This window comes from Myotis myotis, unplaced genomic scaffold (assembly GCF_014108235.1).
Source record: "Myotis myotis isolate mMyoMyo1 unplaced genomic scaffold, mMyoMyo1.p scaffold_m19_p_15, whole genome shotgun sequence".
Lineage (NCBI taxonomy): Eukaryota > Metazoa > Chordata > Mammalia > Chiroptera > Vespertilionidae > Myotis > Myotis myotis.
The window spans coordinates 677,891-700,378 of NW_023416319.1; the positions used below are offsets into that span (position 1 = coordinate 677,891).

The 22,488-nt window shown below is 44.6% G+C and overlaps 1 protein-coding gene and 1 non-coding gene across 5 annotated transcripts in view; both read left to right on the forward strand.

The window, feature by feature from the left end:
* Positions 1-2,591: 2,591 nt before the first annotated feature.
* Positions 2,592-22,488, forward strand: part of ZRANB1 (zinc finger RANBP2-type containing 1) — a 44,269-nt gene continuing 24,372 nt past the window's right edge. Inside the window, exons 1-2 of one of the 4 annotated variants that reach the window (XM_036335614.1) lie at positions 2,592-2,961; positions 17,686-18,536. In XM_036335614.1, the coding sequence (XP_036191507.1) occupies positions 17,723-18,536 (814 nt within the window). In that variant the 5' untranslated portion in view covers positions 2,592-2,961; positions 17,686-17,722. Of the gene's footprint in view, positions 2,962-3,073; positions 3,454-14,971; positions 15,161-17,685; positions 18,537-22,488 lie in introns of those variants that run through there. The other 3 variants (XM_036335615.1, XM_036335616.1, XM_036335613.1) reach the window with 3 other exon arrangements.
* LOC118670370 lies at positions 9,920-10,055 on the forward strand. Its single transcript, XR_004972280.1, has one exon. It is a non-coding gene; the product is annotated as a small nucleolar RNA SNORA51 (small nucleolar RNA).

Here is a 22,488-nt window from a genome sequence, read left to right on the forward strand (position 1 = left end):
GGACGGCGGTGAGGATACAATGTACCAGTGACTGTGAGAGAGGTTGTCACAGGACGGCGGTGAGGATACAATGTACCAGTGACTGTGAGAGAGGTTGTCACAGGATGGCGGTGAGGATACAATGTATCAGTGATTGTGAAAGAGGTTGTCACAGGACGGCGGTGAGGATACAGTGTATCAGTGACTGTGAAAGAGGTTGTCACAGGACGGCGGTGAGGATACAGTGTATCAGTGACTGTGAAAGAGGTTGTCACAGGACGGCGGTGAGGATACAATGTATCAGTGACTGTGAGAGAGGTTGTCACAGGACGGCGGTGAGGATACAATGTATCAGTGATTGTGAAAGAGGTTGTCACAGGATGGCGGTGAGGATACAATGTATCAGTGATTGTGAAAGAGGCTCTTGGCAGGAGAGCTAAGTAAGTTGTTATTATTCAGTGCCCACAGTGCAGCCGCCTACACAGGCTGCTGTATTTATGCAGAGACTCTCAGGATAATACTATGAATAGTTTTTCTAAGTGAAGTCTCCATGCAGGTTTAAAAAACCCAATTAAACTGAGTAACAGCCTTTTATTGAAGCGGAGGTGTCCAATACAACTGCTGGATGCCATCTGACCGTGCTAGTTCTTCGTCAGTAACTTAAAAGGCTTCACATTTTTTAAAGTATTGCTATGTTTTAAGGTCTTTCAAATTCTTGAAAAAATATCTGAAATATGAAAAATGCAAGGCGAGCCCTAACCGGTTTGGCTCAGTGGATAGAGCGTCAGCCTGCGGACTGAAGGGTCCCGGGTTTGATTCTAGTCAAGGGCATGTACCTTGGTTGCGGGTACATCACCAGTTGGGGGTGTGCAGGAGGCAGCTGATCGATGTTTCTCTCTCATCGATGTTTCTAACTCTCTATCGCTCTCCCTTCCTCTCTGTAAAAAATCAATAAAATATATTAAAAAAAGAAAAAAAAAAGAAAAATGCAAGGCGACATGGAGCTGGGAAAAGGCCAAGCCCTCCGACTGGAAAACTCTAACATACCTGTGGGGTTTCAGCAAGTGGCCAAGTGACTGACTCTGGCCGTATTCACAGAAATAAAGGAAACATGCCCAAGGTACCTCCAGGTAACACTCTCTGTAGAGCTTGTGCCCGGGCATTCTCCTGCAGTATTTTTCCATGGCTGTTACTTATTCTCTGCCTTAAACTTACAATTTAAAGAAGTGTAACCATCTCCAAGTTAGGAAATAGCAGAAAAGAGTTTTTTTTAGCCGTGGCTGGTTTGGCTCAGTGGATAGAGCATCGGCCTGCGGACTGAAGGGTCCCGGGTTCGATTCCGGTCAAGGGCATGTACCTTGGTTGCAGGCACATCTCAGTAGGGAGTGTGCAGGAGGCAGCTGATCGATGTTTCTCTCTCATCGATGTTTCTACTCCCTATCCCTCTCCCTTTCTCTCTGTAAAAAAAAAAATCAATAAAATATATTTTTTTAAAAAAAACTTTTTTAAAAAATATATTTTATTGATTTTTTACAGAGAGGAAGGGAGAGGGATAGAGAGTTAGAAACATCGATGAGAGAGAAACATCGATCAGCTGCCTCCTGCACACCCCCTACTGGGGATGTGCCCGAAACCAAGGCACATGCCCTTGACCGGAATCGAACTTGGGACCCTTCAGTCCGCAGGCCGATGCTCCATCCACTGAGCCAAACCAGTTAGGGCCAGAAAAGAGTTTTTTTTTTTTTTTTTTTTTTTTTTTTTTTTAAAATATATTTTATTGATTTTTTACAGAGAGGAAGGGAGAGAGATAGAGAGTTAGAAACATCGATGGGAGAGAAACATCGATCAGCTGCTTCCTGCACATCTCCTACTGGGGATATGCCCACAACCAAGGTACATGCCCTTGACCGGAATCGAACCCGGGACCTTTCAGTCCGCAGGCCGACGCTCTATCCACTGAGCCAAACCGGTCTCGGCGAGTTTTTTTTTTTTTTAAAGTTATTTTATTAAGATGCAATTGGCATATAACGCCATGGCTTTTCGTCATGCATATATGTACATATACGCGAACTACAGATTATAAACAGGAACATACATCCCGCCTCAAAGGTAACAAATAGACGCATAGAATAAACTGACACAACCTGAGCCTGTATCGTCCCGGTGTTCGCAGCTGCGCGCCGGAGGGACGCGGGCGCCGCTGCGGGGCGGTCCCCCCGGGGCCGCGGGTGCCCGGCGGGCCTTTCCCAGGTGAGTCCGACGCAGGGAGGAGGCGGGGAGGGCCCGGCACGGAGAACGCCCTCCGGGCGCTCCGCCTGCGTGCCCCGCCCCGGCCCCGCCCCCCTGCGTGCACGCCCAGGCCCCGCCCACCCCGCCTGCGTGCCCGCCCAGGCCCCGCCCCACCCCGCCTGCGTGCCCCGCCCCCGCGCCCTCCCGACGCTCCCGGCGTCCGCCGCGCGCCGCAAGGGTCCGCAGCCCGAGCTCGCCGGGCGCCTCACAATCGGGGCCGGGCGCCGGCGTGACGTCACCGCTCCGCGGCCCGCCTCCTGCGCCCGGAAAGAAGCGGCCGCCCATTGGCTGCGCCGCTGGCGGCCTCGGGGCCAATGACGGCGCGGCGAGCGGCGGGGTCTGGCCTTGACGTTGTGCTGCTCGCCGTAGGGTTTATTTGGCTCCGGGGCCCCGCACCGCCGCCATTACGATCCCGCAGCGTCCGAGGTCGTCCCCCCTCCTCTCGCCCCCGCCCCGCGGCACCCCGCCGCCCGCTCTGCGCCCCTGTGTCCCCGCCTCCGGCGGTCGGGAGCCGCGCGCGGGCCCGCGGAGACCATGTCCTGACTGAGGGGGCGCGGAGGCGGCGCGGAGGGAGGCGGAGAGGGGCCGGGCTCGGCTCGTCACCGGGGGCAGCTCGGGGAGTCGCCGCCGGGCAACGAGGGTCGGACGGAGAGGAGGAGCCGGAGCTGGAGGAGGAGCCGCCGCCGCCGCCAGGTAACCGGGCCTCGGGAGGGCGTCCCGCGCAGCCCCGCCGCGCCGAGGCCTCCTGCTCCCGCCGGATCAGGCCGCCGGGGTCCCGGGTCGCCCGCCCCGCGCTCCACGGCCGGCGCGGGGAGGCCGGGGTAGGGGCCTGTGTGCCGCCGCTGCGCCCTCATTTTGGGCTTCCCGGTGCGGGGCCGGGCCGGGCCGGCGAGGGTGGGTCCGCCCGCTTGTTTACCGACAGTCGATGCTCCGGGCTGGACGCGCCGCCTGCCCCGCCGCCTCTTCCGCCAGCTTCCCCTCCCCCACTGCCCTCCTGCCGCCCGGCGGGGCGCGGAGTGGGCACGCGAGTGGGGTTCGGCTCCCCCTCCGCCGGAGGCCCGGGAAGACCGCGTCCGCCGTCGCAGGCTGGTGCTGGTCCCCAAGCTCGCGTTTCTGCCTCGGGGCGCCGCCTCCGCCCCCCGCGGGAGCCGGGGTTGCTGCCAGTTCCGTCTTCGGAAAATAAAGGTGGGGGGCGCCCGCGGGGGGAGGGGGGAGCCTGGAGGAGCTGCGGCCAGGGGACCGGCTGACCCCTCTCGCTCCGGGTCACGACGGCCCGAGCGAGTCGGTGGTTGTCTCGGTGCAGCTCGTGTGGACCCTTCGCAGACAAAAGGGCCGGGAGGACCCGCATCAGGCGCGGGGCAGGCAGCGCGGTTCCGCCGGGAAGTGCGGACCGGCCCCTTCGCTCTGACATCACCGGTGGTTTGAAACTGGTGGAGTGTTTTGAACTCCAGACCGCTGCTCCCCCTTTTCCGTGACCCCGTAGGCTGTCAGGTTGGACGCCCTCCTCGCTACCCAGTCTGGCCTGTCGGCCCTGCGATGCTGCCGGCCGGCGAGAAGGCTGCTGGAGGAGCACAGCGCGGAGGCCTCTTGAACCCCTGGGCCTGTGCAGAGAGCGGTGCTCCTGCTGGTGGGCCCTGGTGCGTTGGCGGCCTGATCACCCGGGTGACCGCCAGGGGACCCCTGTTTGGATCCAACGGGGATGCCTCCGTGCACAGGCCATAAGCCCGGGAGCCATCAGGCATCTTGATCTGGGCTTGTGCCACGGGCCTTGGGAGGTCACTTAAACGACGTGGGGAATAACGCTGGGTCGCTTCTCTTCGGTGTTTTTAAAGAAATGCGCAACCTGGCTCCTCCTTGGTTTTTGGTTCTTATGACAAGATATATGCAGCCAGTCACCTCCTCATACCAACATTTCACAGCATCGCTTCTGTTGGGGGGTTAGGGGGGAGGCATGATATCTTCATTTTGGGGGAGGGTGTTTGTCATGAGGGATTTCTGTTTCGGTTGATGTTTCAACACCTCTTAGTGCTTCAGACACCCATTTATTTACTCTTGATATGGGCTTAGGTTAATTTTACGCTCATGGCCTTGATCCAGCTCTGTACATATCACATCCCGATCTGAGGATTAACATGATTTGGGAACGCGCAGCCTAGTTGTGCAGTATTGGGTAGATTGCCTCCTTATGTGTGATCGATATAGTGAGCAGTTTAACACGCTTTATACTTTACTCTTATGGTAAATGGAGACTGTAAGTAAATGGGAGCTGCAAAGGCAGACCGCTGGGACCCGTTTAACTCGCCCACTGTCCGGTTCTGAGGGTTGCTCATGCCCCTCCCCCCACAGTAGCCTCTTGTACCTGGGCTTTGGCCCGGTTTTCCCTGATGCGGTGTTTCCTTTGGAATGTTTGTGCTCTGCTTATGCTTCGGGTAAATAAGATCTTGCACATCTGAACAGTCTCACTTCCTCGGCTCATAACATAAAACTTCCAGAGCACTCCTAGTCACATGCAGAGTAAAGCTTACGCTCCTTGGTGTGGTGGTCAAGTTTCTCTATAATCTGGTCCATTCTTCAGACTTAACTCTTCCCTTTTCCCTTTGTGAGTCCTTAGTTCCAGCAAATGAACTTGTTACTGCGAAGGGGCTCCAGTTGGCCTTTCTTTATGCCCTTTTTCTGTTTTAAACCCTCTTCCGCCAGCTTCCATGGGCATTCTTTACTCTGGGCTCAGTTGATGCTTGTCTCCTGAGAAACCTTTTTGCCGACTTCAACCCCAAGGGATCTATTCATTCCTCTCTTGTGTAGGACTTTCATCTTTTTTTCTTCTTCTCAAACATGCCAGCCTGGATTTAATTTATCTTTTTATAAAGTCTTTATTCTGCTTCGCTATTAGATTTTTAAGACCTCTGAGAAATTGGTATGAACCCTAAACTTTAGAGAGACCGTATATCATATATTCAGCAATGAAAATGTGCAGGCCTAGTCTGACGAAGTATTTTTGGTCATAGAGGTATTTTAGGATATGCAGTTTGTATTAGAGTTTCTGGGACTTTCATGATTTGTAAGACAAAATATTTGAAATTATGGCGGTCTCTAAAAATGTTGGGGGGGAGTGCTCAGTGTGTTTATATGTATTATCAGCACAGCTTTCTTCCTATAGAGGATGCTCCACATTTTGATAATGGTCATGTCTTATTCAAATGAAAAGTACTGCGGTTCCGTAGTTTGCTTCAGATTTGCTTCTGGGACAGTTACTGCTGTTCAAGTGTGGTCCCAGTGACACTCAGGGTGGGCATTCCGTGTTCGTAGTGTGCGGAGCAGCCTCATGGGAAAGAGAAAATGATCTGTAGTCTCAGTTTACATCCTTATCCTCAGATGTTGGGGGCACGTGTCACCGCTCACAAGGCAGATGAGACTCAGAGAATGTGTGATTCACTGCTACCGGTCAGCACTGGGTGAAGAAAACACAAACCAGCTGGTCCCTAGTGCTTTTGTGCACCATGGGTGACACATGTAATTATGGAGTCCATGGGTGGATGCGGATGTAGTTGGAAAATAGGTGTGTGTGTTTCTGTTGTGTTGTGTGTGTGAGTAAAAGGCTTGGCATTTGATGGATACATAGTCTCTTAGCAGTAAACCATCTTGATGCATCTATGTGGAAACCTGTCCTCTTCCTCCAGTTCATCAAACTATTTTATCCCTTGAAATTGACTGATTTTTAGGAAGTAGTTTACGTAACTTTTAAAGCTTCAGAAACCTTTTTAGCCTAATTGAAGCTAAAATTAGCCTGTTAATAAACTTTACAGAAATGCTAGACATTTTTACATACACTATTTGGATTTGTAAAGGATACTTTCATAGAATTATACCAGTAATTTTACCTTTTGAGAAATCTGGATCAGTTAGCATTCTTTGCTTTCTGGAAGGTTGGTTTGCCCTGCCCTATAGATCGGTCAAAAGAAGTTAGATATCTCTGATAATTTTTCTAATTCACATTTCCCTGGATAGCTACAGGGGAGTGGGCAGAAGCTTCTCTTGGGCCTGAAGCTAAAATCGCCTTTAGCTCACAAGAATCTGCATACCACTGAGGCACATTTTGTGGGGGCTTGTCCTGGACCCCCACAGTATCATCCATTTGTTTCTTTTTAAATAACAGCTCCATTGAGGTTTATTTCATATACCATGAAATTCACCCTTTTAAAGTATACACGTCATTGGTTTTTAGCGCATTCACAGAGTTGTGTGGACAGCACCACTGTGCAGAACATTTTCCTCCCCTTAAAGAGACCATACCCATTAGCAGTCCTTTCTTTCTTTGCCTGAGTTCCTGGCAACATGAATCTCTTTCTGTCACTATGGATTTGCCTATTCTGTACATTTCTTACATGTGGAGTCATACAATATATGATCTCTTATGTCTGGCTTGGCAGCTTTAGCATAATATTTTCAAGGATTATTGGTATTACAGCATGTATCAGTGTTTCATTCCTTTTTATGGCTGAGTAATTAATATTCCATTGAATGTTTATCTATTTGTTGATTGGACATTTAGGTTGTTCACACTTTTTGTCTATTATGAAATTTGTGTACAAGTTTGTTTTTTTAAAAAATATTTTATTGATTTTTTTAACAGAGAGGAAGGGAGAAGGCCAGAGAGCCAGAAACATTGATGAGAAACATCGATCAGCTGCCTCCCGCACACCCCCCACTGGGGATGCGCCCGCAACCAAGGCACATGCCCCCGACCGGAATTGAACCTGGGACCCTTCAGTCCGCAGGCCGACGCTCCATCCACTGAGCCAAACCGGTCAGGGTTGTGTACAAGTTTTTGTGTGGGCACATGCTTTCATTTTACTCTTTGTTTACCCTTTGAGGAACTGCCAGACTGTGTTCCAAAGTGGTTACACCATTTTACGCTTCTATCTTCTAGCACTGATGCGGGTCCCATTTCTCCCCAGCTGCATGTTATTGTCAGTCTTTATATTGTAGCCTTTCTTGTGAAGTGGCATCTTCTCGTTTTTGTTTGCATTGTCTTCATGGTACTGAGCACCTTTTCATGTTCCTATTGGCCATTTGTATCTCTTCTTTAGAGAAGTGTCTATTATAATCCTGCTCCCATATTTCAGTTGGGTTATTTATCTTTTTATTGTTGAGTTGTAAGAGTTCTCTATATATTCTGGATGCAAGTCAGGTAAATGATTTGCAAATATTTTCTCCCATGTTGTGGGCCATCTTTTCTCTTTCTTGATGGTGGCCTTTGAAGCACGGAAGGTTGTAATTTTGGTGTAGACCAACTTATCTGCTTTCTTTTGTCAGTTATGCATTTGGTGTCATCTCTAAGAAGCCATTGTCGAATCCATGGTCAAGAAGATGCACATCTGTGTTTTCGTCTAAGAATTTTCTTTCTTATATGTAGGTCTGTAATAATTTTGAGTTTTTTAAATATAATATGAGGTATAAACATGCAGACCCCCCAAATTTTTTAGAGACAGCCATAATTTCAAATATTTATTTTGTCCCATAAATCATCAAAGCCCCAGAAACCCCAATACTTAGAAGAATACAAACTGTATATCCCAGAATGACTTCTATAACCAAAACTGCTTTGTCAGACTAGGTGTACATATTTTCAGTGCTGAATATATATGTCGTCTGTATAGATCCAGGGTTTAGGGCTCATCCCATTACTCAGAGGTCTTAAAAATCTAAAAGGAAGCAGAATAAGGAATAAAAAGGTACATAGAAATCCAGGCCAGCACATGTAAGAAACTGTGGGAGAGCACCCTGTGCCGGAGCAGCCACGGGGGTGAAGGACGGAGACCTGGGTGACAGGCGGGTGAGGGGAAAAGGCTTTGCTGGCCCCGGGCTGTGACTGCCTCACTCCTTCTCCAGGCCTGGGCCTCGTCCCCCACAGCTAATATTGTTGGGGAGGGAGGGCTGGGAATGAGGAAGGAGGAGTGATCCTCTTCAGTGTGGATCCTCTCTACACCCAGGAAGAGGAAAGACCCCCCCTCCCTGTGTGTGTGTGTGTGTGTGTGTGTGTGTGTGTGTGTGTGCGCGCGCGCGCGCATTTGTAAGGGGATGTATTGGGGGTATTTGTTGTACTGGTATGAAGTTGAAAATTTGAGGCCATATATTTTACAGAAATTCATTCAACAAATTAAGCTAATAATTATTGGGTATCTACTATGTGATCTGAGGTTTAGGATTCTCAAAAAGTACATTACAAAAACTGTTCCAAAGGCTACTGAAGTTAAAACATTGAGTTATGACGTGTTCAGTCTTAAGCGTTTGAGAAAGTAACTATACTGGATGTTGAGATAACCCTGTGAAAAGACATTCTGTTACTTGTATTTACATTCTAATGTGGAGAGACAATCAAGGAGCAAATAAGAAAAGGGAAAAAAAAGCCAGGTGGGGATGAGTGCTGTGCAGATAATGGAAGGGGGTGATGTGGTGGAGAATGACTGCAGGGGTCAGGGAGCGTTTTCTGAGGACGTGCTGGTGCTGTGGAACCAGGTCTCCGTGACAGGAGCTGGCCCTGTCACATCTGTGCAGAGCATTTTAGGCAAAAGAGACAAAACTCTTCAGGTGAGCACGAGCTTGCTGTATAAGGAACAGAACAAGACCCACTTTTGTATAAAGAATTGCAAGAAAGATTGGGGAATTGCAACTTTATTCCAAATGGCTTGGGGAAGCCATTAGAGGATTTCATGTCCTTGTTTGGTGAATTGATTTATATTTTTAAGGACTACTCTAGCTTCTGTGTAAGACTGTGAAAGTGTCTTATAAGTTGTTAGTTTATTGTGTGATGTGGCTATATACATATACATATATATATACACACACAAATATATTTTTCCCTAGAACTGTTTGAAAGTTGTTTGCAGATTTGATACTCCTTTATCCTTAAATATTTGTGTGTATTTTGTAAGAATAAGGGCTTTCTCTTACATAACCACAATACAATGATCAAAGTCAGGAAATTAACATTGTATAATACTATTATGTAATTCTTAATAAGAATGAGTTTCCACAAATCTTATTCAGATTTTGTCAGTTGTCCGATTAATGTTTTGTTTTTTTTAAAATATGTTTTATTGATTTTTTACAGAGAAGAAGGGAGAAGGATAGAAAGTCAGAAACATCGATGAGAGAGATCGATCAGCTGCCTCCTGCACGCCCCCCAGTGGGGACGTGCCTGCAACCAAGGTACATGCCCCTGACCGGAATTGAACCCGGGACCCTTGAGTCCGCAGGCCGACGCTCTATCCACTGAGCCAAACCAGTTCGGCCGATTAATGTTTTTTTATAAAGACAAAACCTCAGCCCTAACCGGTTTGGCTCAGTGGATAGAGTGTCAGCCTGCGGACTGAAGGGTCCCAGGTTCGATTCCGGTCAAGGGCCATGTACCTTGGTTGTGGGCACATTCCGGGTAGGGAGTGTGCGGGAGGCAGCTGATCGATGTTTCTCTCTCATTGATGTTTGTTTCTGACTCCCTCGCCCTTCCTCTCTGTAAAAAATCAATAAAATATAAATCAAAAAAAGACAAAACCTCAGATTTTTTGTGTGTGGCAGTTATCAAGCTCCTTTAAGTGGAATAGTAATGTCTGTGTTTTTCATGATATTGATGTTTTTAAAGAATATAGAACTAGGCCTCCTGGTGCTTACCACAGGCTGTGTGCTTACACTGACTGTACAGGAACAGGAGGCAGAGTGAGTAAGTTCACCCCATATACACCTCAGCTCAGGCTCTTTGCCTTGTCTGTATTGTGAATGGGGAGACATTGAGAAAAAAAAAAGAATGAAGAAAAAAAAGAATATAGAACTAGTTATTTTGTAGAAAGTCTCTTGATACAGTATGTCTGATGCTTTCTCATAATTAGAGTTAGAATATGCACTTTTTTGGCAAGAATACCACAGAAGTGATGTTGTATTCTTATTACAACACGCCAAGAGGCAGATGATGTGATTACTGGTGTGGTTAGCTTTGATTGGTTAAGGTGTCTACTAGGTTTTGTAACATACCAGTTATTTTTAGGGAGGGATACTTGGAGACTCTTTAAATATCCTGTTAATACTCAAACTTTTTTCCACTAGTTTTTTTTTTTTTTTTTTTGTAAATATGTTTTTATTGATTTCCGAGAAGAAGGGAGAGGGAGAGATAGAAACATCAATGATGAGAGAGAATCATTGATTGGCTGCCTCCTACACGCCCCCTACTGGGGATTGAGCCCACAACGTGGACATGTGCCTTTGGCTGGAATCGAACCTGGGATCCTTCAGTCTGCAGGCAGACGCTCTATCCACTGAGCCAAACCGGCGTGATCTGTCCACTATTTCAACATCCATCGATGATTATTTTCTGAATCTGTTGTGAAGATTGACAAATGGCGATTTTCTAATCCAGTTATTCTTGTTTTCATTTATTAGTTGGATTTCTACTGTAAGGAAAATCTTTCTCTTTCTATTTGTTTGTTTGTGTGTGTATCTACACCTGTGTAGACATACTTTTTTAAAAAAATATATATTTTATTGATTTTTTACAGAGAGGAAGGGAGAGGGATAGAGAGTTAGAAACGTCAGTGAGAGAGAAACATTGATCAGCTGCCTCCTGCACACCCCTTACTGGGGATGTGCCTGCAACCAAGGTACATGCCCTTGACCGGAATCGAACTTGGGACCCTTCAGTTTGCAGGCCGATGCTCTTTCCACTGAGCCAAACCTGTTAGGGCTATAGACATAGTTTTGTTTTATTTTCAAAGCTTTAAAATCCTTTACTGTTATTTTTTATGTGGATGCCCAAGTTGATTCAGATTTAGCCAGTGGGAACCCTTCATGCTAATTTCAGTGCCCTTTTTTTTAAAAAAAAAATTTACGATATTAGGTGTGAATATATTTGAAATTGGGTATTTTTTAGAGCAGTTTTAGGTTCACACTAAAAGTTCCTCTGCCTTTTAAAAACTCCTCATTTCTCTGAGAACTGATGGTATTTTAAAAAATGTTTCCTGTGTATTAATGACTAAACAACTTTGTTAAGAAGCAGATTTAAAAAAATAGACTTGAGTTTGTATAGCTTCGGTTCATAGCAAAATTGAGCAGGAAGTAGAGTTCTCATATCTCTCATCCCCACACACGCCTAACCGCTCCGACTGCCAGCCTCCCGAAGCAGAGCGGTGCATTTGTTATAAGGGATGGATCTTCCTCGGCACATCTTCACCCACCAGAGTCCATAGTTTACATTCAGGTAAAACCATGGTTCTTGGTGTTGTGCATTGACAGGTGTATAAAGACAGGTAACCACCGTTATCACGTCATAGGGGAGAGTTTCACTACCCTAAAGATCCTCTGCTCTGCCTAGTCCTCCTTCCCTCAATCCTCACATCAACCGTTCTTATTGTCTCCATAGCTTGCCTCTTCTAGAATGTCATATAGTTGGAATAAGAGTTATATAAGAAGTATTTCAGATTGGCTTCTTTTGCTTAGTAGTATGCATTTAAGGTTCCTCCATGTCTTTTCATGGCTTGATAACTCATTTCCTGTTAGTACTGAATTGTATTTAATTGTTTGACTCTACCACAGTTTACTTATCCATTCACCTACTGAAGGACATCTTGGTTGCTTGCAAGTATAGGCAATTATGGACAAAGCTGCTGTAAATATCTGTGTGCAGGCTTTTGTGTGGATATAATTTTTCAACCCTTTTGGGTAAACACCAAGATGCACAATTGCTGGATCTTATGGTAAGAAAGAGCATGCTTAGTTTTGTAAGAAACTGCCAAACTCTCTAAACGGCTGTGCCATTTGCATCCCCACCAGCAGTGAGTGAGAGTACCTGTTCCACATCCCTTGTCAGCATTTGGTGTCGTCAGGGTTCTGGATTTTGGTCATTCTAGTAGGTGTGGAGTGAGTGGTGTCTCACTGCTGTTTAGTTTGCAGTTCCCTACTGACAGTGGGGCCTTGACTTAAGAGTTTAATTCGTTCCGTGACGGAGCTCGTAACTCAAATTACTCGTATGTCAAATCTTAAAGTGAATGAGTGAGACACGTGATGCTGGGCTGATGTGGCGTTCACTGTGACGTTCACTGCGCCAACTAGCGGTGGGGTATCTGAAGCTGGCTCGTAACCTGAATTTTAGCTCGCAACTCAAAGCAAAAAATTGGCAGAGAGACGGCTCCTATCTCGAAAAACTCGTTAGTTGGGACACTCGTAAGTCAAGGCCTCACTGTATGTTCATTGGTGAGGTGTCTGCTCAGGTCTTTTACCCATGTTCTAATTGGATTGTTTGTTTTCTTATTGTTGAGTTTCAAGAGTTCTTTGTATACTTAGGATAACAGTCTTTTATCAGATTTGTCTTTTGCATATTGCATATATTTTTTCCTATTCTCGGGCTTTTTTTTGACATTCTTTATACAGTGTGTTTTGCAAAGCAGTTTTTAATTTTAACCAATCCAGCCTATCAATTATTTCTTTCATTGGTTGTGCCTTTGGTACTTTATTTAAAAAGACATTGCCATAGCCAAGGTTATCTAGATTTTTTTTTTTTTTTCTAGGAATTTTATAGTTCTGCATTTACTTTAGGTATGTGCTTAATATATATATAAATATATATGTATGTATATATATGCACACACACACACACACACACACACTCTTATATTCAGAGAGGAAGGGAGAGGAAGAGAGAGAGAGAGAAACATCAGTGATGAGAGAGAATTATTGATTGGCCGTCTCCCACACGCTCCCCACCCGGGATGGAGCCCACAGCCTGAGCATGTGTCCTGACCATGACTTCCTGGTTCATAGGTTGATGTTCAACCACTGAGCCATGCTGGCCAGGCCATGCTTGATTTTTTTTTTTGTGAAGGGTGTAAGGTCTGTGTTTAGAGTCTTTTTTTTTTTTTTTTAATGCATGTGTAGTTATTTAGCACCACTTTTTGAAAAGACTATCTTTTCTCCATCATATTGCCTTTACTGCTTTCCAAGATCTGTTGACTCTATGTGTGTGAGCCTGTTTCTGGGCTCTCTGTTCTATTCCATTGACTTATTTGTTCTTTTATCAGTATCCCAGTCTTGATTACTTTCTATATATATAAAAGGCTAATATGCAAAGTGTCCCCTTGGGAGTTTGACCAGGAGACTGGGAGTTTGATCACACGCTATGACGTCCACTGATCATCAGGGGGCGGGACGGAACGAAGGAAAGCTCTGGTAGGCAGCCGGCAGCCAGGGAAGAAGGCCCTGGCCAGCAGCTGGAAGGCCCTGATTGCCAACCAGGCCTAGGAACCCTACTCGTGCACGAATTTCATGCACCGAGCCTCTAGTAGCTTTATATTAAGTCTTGATGTCAGGGTAGCCGGTCCTCTTTATTTTTTTCTTTGTTTACTCTGTTGGCTATTCTGAGTCTTACACTTCTCTATATAAACTTTAGAATTAGTTTGTTGATAAATAACTTGCTGGGATTTTGATTGGGATTGCATTGAATCTTTTGATCAATTTGGGAAGAACTGAGATTTTGACAATATTGTCTTCCTATCCATGAACATGGAATGTATCTTTAGTTCTTTGATTTCTTTCATTAGTGTTTTGGAGTTTGTATATATTTTGTTAGAGTTAGTCTTAAGTGTTTCAAATTTTGAGGATGCTAATGTTAATGTTTTTAATTTCATATTCCATTGCTGGTATATAGGAAGGTAATTAATTTCTGTATATTAACCTTGTATCCTGTAAACTTGCTGTAATCTACACCTGTTAGCTCTAGGAATTTTTTTTTTTTTTTTAATTCATGAATGAGTGTTGGATTTTGTCAAATGCCTTTTCTGCACGTGTTTATGTGTGGGTTTTTTTCTGGGGGGGGGGGGGGGTTTGTGTCCTGCTGATAAGATGGATTACATTACTGATTTTTAAACATTGAATGAGCCTTGCATATCTGGGATAAACTCTACTTGGTTGTGGTATATAATTCTTTTTATACATTGTTGGGTTAGATTTACTGATACCTTGTTGAGGATTTTTGCATCTGTGTTTATGAGAGACATTGCAAAGACAGATTTTATTACGTCAGTTTAAGTCTGTTTTAGGTTTTCTGAAGTGTGATTCATCTGTGCAAGTTTAGGATGAAAGAAACTTTGATTCATATTTTTATATATTTCCTCTCTTTTGTGAACTGTACCTGTGAGTTGGTGAAAGAAGCTATATTCTTGTTTCCAAATGTTTTAACGTTGCTTCTCAAACATTTCTGAGTAGCATCGTCACAATATCCCTGTGCCTTTTTCAGCCTTAGCAACCTAAGCCTTAGTTTTTAGTCTAGAACAGCATTTGTTACCTTCCTGGTTTAAAAAACTTTTCATTATGAAAAATTACATGCATATAGAGAGATGAGCAGAATTAAATCTCATGTATCTGTCCCCAGGGTTTGCATAGGTAACCATCTCACGAGTGCTGTGGCTTGACATGTAGTTGTTAGTGGCAGCCACTGTCTACTGAGGTCGGCCACAGGAGTGGGTCCCGTCCCTAGAATTCCTTTCTTTTGCCCGAGTTGCCAAACCCCTCCTCTCCTTTTTCAGGCCTCTCAGTGTAGTCTCTTCAGCGGCTCACATTCCATACCAGAAGCCCTGAGCCAGGAGTTTTGAAAGCTTGGCAGCCTGATTGAAACTGAGGGGAGGGCATGATACAGGGCACACACTGTGTTCAGAACTCAGCTAGCTCCAAGAGGAAATACAGTCAGTGTCAGATGTCGCTTGAAGTGTGATTGCTCGGACTTGAAGAAAACTTCACGAGAGAGCTGAGCCTTGAACCGCGCCTTAGGTCGTACTTGTGTTTCTCAGCTGGTGCTAGAGCGGCGGTCGCCAACCTTTCGGCCCGCGGACCACCCGTCGGCGACTGCTGCCTTGAAGTGTGTATTATTTGGGGCGGGGCGGGGGTGTGTGCATGAGGCTGGGGTATGTGTGTTCTGTGTGGGCACATGGGGAGGGGAGAGCTCAGGAAGTCTTGTTCTTGGGAGATTGATGCTGATGCCGTGACCTGGATGCATTTAGAAAGGGAAGGCGCTTAGGAGGTCTTAGAGGAGGGAGTCTGACCTGGCTGAGGCAGGCAGGGGTGATGCAGTTGGGAGGGGAAGAAAAGAACTGGACAGAGACTGCTACAGAGCGCATGCGGGGCGTACAGAGGCAGAATTCAAGATGATTTTGCGTTAGTGCTGGTGCAAGGGCATTGATGGTGTCCTCAGTGGGGACTGGGGAAGTCAGGGTAGGAGCTTGTTGTCAGAGGAAGATAAGAGGTTTACTGTAGGATGTGGGAAGCGATTGGAGCCCTGGAATGAGGTCAGATTGTAGAGAGAGGCTTCAGCGTATCAACAGTCTTCAGGGTCTCGCTCAAGACCAGTTATTTATTCAGTCGACTGTTGTGAGGAAGACGGTGATGTAGAAAGATGCTGAGGAGAAAAGAGGACATAACTGGAATTTTTGGCGTAAGAGTTAAGTAGTACTTTATATAAATATTATAATTCGCAATTAATTACTTTGCAATATTTTAGCAGAACATGGAAATTCAACATGTTTGGAATATCCTTCTAGTTTTTTTTTTTATATTTTTATTGATTTTTTACAGAGAGGAAGGGAGAGAGATAGAGAGTCAGAAACATCGATGAGAGAGAAACATCGATCAGCTGCTTCCTGCACATCTCCTACTGGGGAAGTGCCTGCAACCCAGGTACATGCCCTTGACTGGAATCGAACCTGGGACCTTTCAGTCCGCAGGCCGACACTCCATCCACTGAGCCAAACCGGTTTCGGCCATTGTCTAATTTGACCAGCCCAACCAACTACTTTTATTGCAGTGTTAAATTAAAATTCTAAATATAGTAGTTCATTATTAAATGAAATGAGCAGGAGTAAAATAGAGAATTGATTAAAATAAAGCCTTTTTAAAATATTTTGGATAAAGTAGCAGGCTTCAAGTGAAATTGAGTTTTGGTCTTTACAGGATTAGAGCTATTCACAGTCAGAGAGACCACTTAGCCCGTTTTGCAGCATCTCCCGAGGAAGACTGAATCTTGTCTTTGGTCTGACTTATAACCCGTACTTTTATTCTAACTAATCCTGTGCAAGGTGGAGGTCATAGCGTGAAAACTAAAGTCTTAGTAAGTGGTTTTTATTTTAGCTATTAAATAGTAGCCTTTCGTGTAGAGAGTTTGTCCTCTTACCAGTTCATACTGCACAGGGCGTGAGGGCGTGGCGAGTGGGGCCACTTGTCAAGTGGAAGATTGAGCCTCCAGGTTCAGGAAACACCCGGAGAAAGTGTCTGGAAGAGCGCCCTTACCCTCTCTAGGGTTTCTGTTACTTTTCTGGTTAAAAGTAGGTGGAGCGACATTAATTTAGTTGAGAAGGGATTTAAGAAAACGGAAAGGCTGGCTTTAGTGGCCAATGCCTACATTCAAACCATTAAAAAAAAGTTATGATTCAATTTGTCTTTTAAGTTGCATCATTCATAAATTAGTTACCATTAAATAGTAAAGTCTTCGTTTTAGTGTAGTTTTAGGCCCAGTGTTGAATCCTAGGAAACTGTAATAGTGAATATGTTTTGAATATGAATTGAATTTTCAGTGTATTTCAAATACTGAATATTTTGAGTACGAGTATTCAAAATTATATTGGAGTGATATGCTTGTAGTCATCTCGGCGACATTCCGTCGATTTCACTGTCTCACGTATGGGTGATCTGCGCTTTTCATTGTGTCAGACAGAACTAGGTTGTGAGGGTATGTAGGCTGTCAGGCAGCTTTCCCTGTCTCAGTGTTCCTTGGTTAACTGTAAGGATTGCTCCTCGACATCTTTCCTCTTTACCTGTGCTTATTAAGAGCGGTGGGTAATTAGCATTTTCCCGCTGTTTTTCTCCCTTAGCAAGAGTAAGAGAATTGACTTTGATCTTCTGAATTCTTTAGTAAATCAAGCATTATGATGCTACACCTAGATAGCATACTAATCTGTGTTGTTCGTGATTTGAGAATGGCTATGTGTTTAAGATCCTTGGTTTGTGTTCCTTTCCCTCCCTTTGGGTTTTCGAACTGTTGGTTCCTTTTCTACCTTGATGGTGATTACTGTCTGAAATGAAACGTTTCTGTTGGTGGCTTCCCTGCTTTAGGCTCCCGCGCTCCCACAGCACACTCCTAGTTTCTCCTCTCTCTTGCATTCTGAAATACAATCTCATTAAATCCTGAGAGAGCTAAGATTTTTCTTTGGGAATTTATCTCCAGTGCCTGAAATTAAAAAAAAGAAAATAGGATAGTTCACTATGAAATCTTACATGCATCTTTGGAAAAATTTGTATTTTGTAAATGAAAGCAAACTTTTATGTTGGCATATATTCAGAGGTGGAATTATGTCATTATTGTTTTAATAACCATGTCCTAATTATTTATAGCTTCCTGCTTGACATAACTCACTTCAAGAAGTGCACAATGTCAGAACGTGGAATTAAGTGGGCTTGTGAATATTGTACGTATGAAAACTGGCCATCTGCAATCAAGTGCACCATGTGTCGCGCCCAGAGACCTAGTGGAACTATTATCACAGAAGATCCATTCAAAAGCGGTTCCAGTGATGTTGGCCGAGATTGGGATCCTTCCAGCACCGAAGGAGGAAGTAGTCCTTTGATATGCCCAGACTCTAGTGCAAGACCAAGGGTTAAGTCTTCGTACAGCGTGGAGAATGCAAATAAATGGTCATGCCACATGTGCACGTATTTGAACTGGCCAAGAGCAATCAGATGTACCCAGTGCTTATCCCAGCGCAGGACCAGGAGTCCCACAGAGTCTCCTCAATCCTCAGGATCTGGCTCAAGACCAGTTGCTTTTTCTGTTGATCCTTGCGAGGAATACAATGACAGAAATAAACTGAACACAAGGACCCAGCATTGGACTTGTTCTATTTGCACATATGAAAACTGGGCCAAGGCTAAAAAGTGTGTTGTTTGCGATCATCCCAGACCTAATAATATTGAAGCGATAGAGTTGGCAGAGACTGAAGAGGCTTCTTCAATAATAAATGAGCAGGACAGGGCTCGGTGGAGGGGAAGCTGCAGCAGCAGCAACAGCCAAAGAAGGTCGCCTCCCACCACGAAGCGGGACTCCGACGTGCAGATGGATTTCCAGAGGATTGAGTTGGCGGGCGCTGTGGGCAGCAAGGAGGAGCTTGAGGTGGACTTCAAAAAACTAAAGCAGATTAAGAACAGGATGAAAAAGACTGACTGGCTGTTCCTCAATGCTTGTGTGGGTAAGTTTTTGCATTTTATTGAATGGGATGGGAAAAGATATTGACAGTGACATGAAAGATATAAGCAGGGTCAATATTACTTAGCATTTAGTTCATTCAGCATGATCTTGTTATAACTTTGTCCTAAATTGCCTCCGTTCCATTGTATATGTGTCTCCATCAGTAGGGAGCAAAACTTTTAAGTTAAAGTGTTCTACACATCAGTAGTAAAATACATACCTGGGGTTGCAAGCGGCTGCTCGAGGCACTGGAAGGAGCTGGGGCTGAAGAACACAGCTGCTGCTTCCGTGTGGTAAACAGTGGGAGCACCTTGTGATGGAGGAGCTGTAGTCAGATGTTAAAAATATCACAAAAATGTATGACTCCGAGAAGTTGCACAAACATAATAATGCTGACCTTGAAAATATGATGTCAGTTTAACATGACTGTCATGCAGTAAGTACTTACAAACTCTATGTAACTTGATTTCACAAGGCCAGCTGATTCCACAGGTCAGTCATGATTTGCGTGTTTTGTGGTTTTAGTGCTTTTCTAAGGAAGTTCTGGGTATTGGTCCCAGTTACTGGCTCAGAGCTGTTAAAGGGTAGACATGTTGTAAGTTAATTATTTGTGATATAATTTCACAAAAGCAGTTGACTCTTCCATGTTTTCTTTTTCCTTTATTTTTTAAATCCTCATTGAGGATATGTTTATTGATTTAGAGAGTGAGAGAGAGAGAAACATTGATGTGAGAGAGGAACATTAATCGGTTGCCTCCTGTATGCACCTCGACCGGGGATTGAACCCACAACCAAGGTATGTGCCCTGACCAGGAATCGAACCTGCACCCTTTTGGTATATGGGAAGATGCTCAATCAGCTGAGCCACACTTTTTCTTTTGTTTTGTTTTGAGAAATTTGATTTTGGATATTTGGATGGGTGCTTTACATTGATACTCAGTTTTATAAAGGAAATGTTGACTACCTACTAAAGGTAAACATCTTGTGGAACAATAGTTAAGCTTCAAACATGGCTTATCTGTATATATATATTTTCCCCAGTATTAATTTCTCTCATTTATCCCCCTGAATATAGCCCCAGGAATACAGAAGCCATAACTATATGAAACCTGCAGGTCCTAAGAGGAAATTTACAAAAAAAAAAAAAAATCTGAGTTTTTTGTTTTAGTTTTGCCCTGGCAAAGAGAGTGTCTTGCAGATGAGCCCTCTGAACACCAAACCTAGCAGGCACTTGTGACGTAGCCCCACATCCCTGCCCTGAGGACCAGGAGGGAAGCACCTTCAGCTTCTACCTGTGTGGTCCCAGTTCATCCTGGGGTTTTCTGCTCCGTCCCCGAGTTGGGGCAACACAGAGAGTGGTTGTCTTTTTTTTTTTTAATAAGGAAATACAAAAGGGTTTTATTTATTTATTTTAAGAAGTTTTTTTAATAAAATTATTTTTTTAACATATTTTTATTGATTTCAGAGAGGAAGGGAGAGGGAGAGAAACATCAATGATGAGAGAGAATCATGGATTGGCTGCCTCCTGCACGCCCCACACTGGGGATCAAGCCCACAACCCAGGCATGTGCCCTTGACTAGAATCAACCCAGGACCCTTCAGTCCGTAGGTCGACACTTTATCCACTTGAGCCAAACCGGCTAGGGCAAAAGAGTTTTATTTATTATTAATTTTTTAAATTGAGGTCATATTCACATAGCAAAATTCACCATTTTGAATGTGAACAATTCAGTGGCATTTAGTGCATTCACAGTGTTGTACAGCCACCACCTTTATCTGGTTCTGAAATACTTTCATCACCCCAAAAGGAAGCCCTGTACTGGTTAAGCAGTTACTTCATATCCCCTTCCGCCCTCCTTCCTGGTAACCAACAGTGCTTGCTTTTTCTGTGGCTTTACCTGTCCTGGGTAGTCCGTGTAAATGGGCTCTTAGGTGACGTGACCTTTCGTATCTAGGCATGCTTGTCTTTCAGTTCAGCTGCATGCCTTTTGGGACACTTTTAAAAACACTTTTGCAAGCAGTGGCGTCCTATGCATATGTTTACTACAAGGTGGTGTTACAGTGCACATACGTTTATAGATGGAAATGAACTACATCACAACGATTCTTAACCTCTTTTGGGGCCATAGAATTCTCTAGGAATCAGGTTCATTGCTTCTTCAGGTTAGTGGATCTCAGCATAAGAACTGCTTTGAAGTGTTTTCTCTCCTTGAAACACAAGTTAGACCAACAAGTATTACCTTGCCTTTAAGGCTGTTATTTCTTGTCTTATGAATACTCTGTCTTCTTGCTGCTGCTACCTTTTATTTCCTTACATATATTTTTCCTTTTCTTTTTTTAAAAAAAATATTTTTATTGATTTCAGAGAGGAAGGGAGGGAGAGAGAGATAGAAACATCAATGATGAGAGAGAATCACTGATGGGCTACCCCCTGCTTGCCCCACACTGGGGACTGAGCCCGCAACTCGGGCCTGTGCCCTGACCGGGAATCGAACCTTGACCTCCTGGTTCATAGGTAGAGGCTCAACCACTGAGCCGTGCCATTCTTCTTCTGAACAAACATCCTTGTACCTCTTCAAATTCTAAGAGCTCTGAGCTCATTTTAAAGGTGGAATAAAAACTACTACCAGCATGACCAGTAGTGGATCTGGTCGTGTTTTATTTACAAATCAGTTTCTTTGCGGTTAAGTTCTGTTACCACCCACTCCAGAGTTGCTCGGTGCTTAGGGCCACGGATTGACTGTGCTTGGTTTTGGTAATGTGGAGTCTGTCTTTCCCGTCAGGAGATGGTTTTGACTGTTCACTGCACAACATGGCTCCCAACTGCTGTACGCAAGATTATGGCCCTGTTCCTATTAGGCAGTCACGCCCTGTTCTCTGTAATATGCTGAAAGCATTGTTCCGTGTTTATATTTTGTTGGGTTAATTAACAGAAGTTCACATTTACTGAAATTTAATCTTTACTTGTCTGCTGGCCTCATGTTCTCCAGGTTTCATTAGGTATGTTGTATTATGGCTTGCTGATACGCATTTAAAGGAATCATTTCAGCACTCGCTTCGGCAGCACATGTACTAAAAAAAAAATCTCCAGAGTATGTACACTAAGTCTCAAATGTATACTTATGACAAAACTGACACTAAGTAATAAGAAACTGGAAAATAAAAACAGCCTCAGGCCAGCTTGGTAGCCGGGGAAAATAGGAAGGAGAAGGTAGTTGTTGAGGAGGTCAAAGTAAACAGAGCCTCAGCAGCACTGAGCGAGGATCTGTCACGTGACTGGTGGGTGTAAGTTTCACAGCGGTGAAAGGAGTACTGTTACTTGAACTTTTTAAGAACATTTGATACCACGGCAGCCAGATACACAGGCCTACATGAAGCTGATTGCTAGGCCCCAAGGTAGTCGGTCACCTGCTACTGTTTCCCGGCATCCCATAGGCCAGAACATTTGAACTTGATTTTTAGTGTGGCATTTCTGTAGTTCTTGGTTTGTGTTCTTTGCTTGTGTTTGCCTGTTTTTAAGTCGGTATACCACAGCTGTTTGCACAATCAACTTTCTGTCTTTAGAATTTTTTCTGTCCTATGGAATTGCTTTGTGCTAATTACCACTTCTGAGTTGCAAGCCCAGTAGCAGATCTGTGTTCTAACATTTAATTTTTGGAGATCATCTTTTTGGGAATTTAGAGAGGAAGCTAATGAAATTGTTCACTATTCTGATAGATTTGTTATGGTTATTTTTTAGTTTTCTGAAAAGGACTTTACATTTTATTTTTCATTACAGTTTACATTCAGTATTATTTTGTGTTGGTTTCAAGTGTAGAGCATAGTGGTCAGACAGTCATATGCTTTACAGAGTGTCTCCCTGTCATTTTCAGTTCCAGCGGGCGAAGTGCTACGGTTACTCTAGGATGCCAGTGGGCCGCTCTGGTTGCTTAGGAATGGGACTGAGCGCCCTC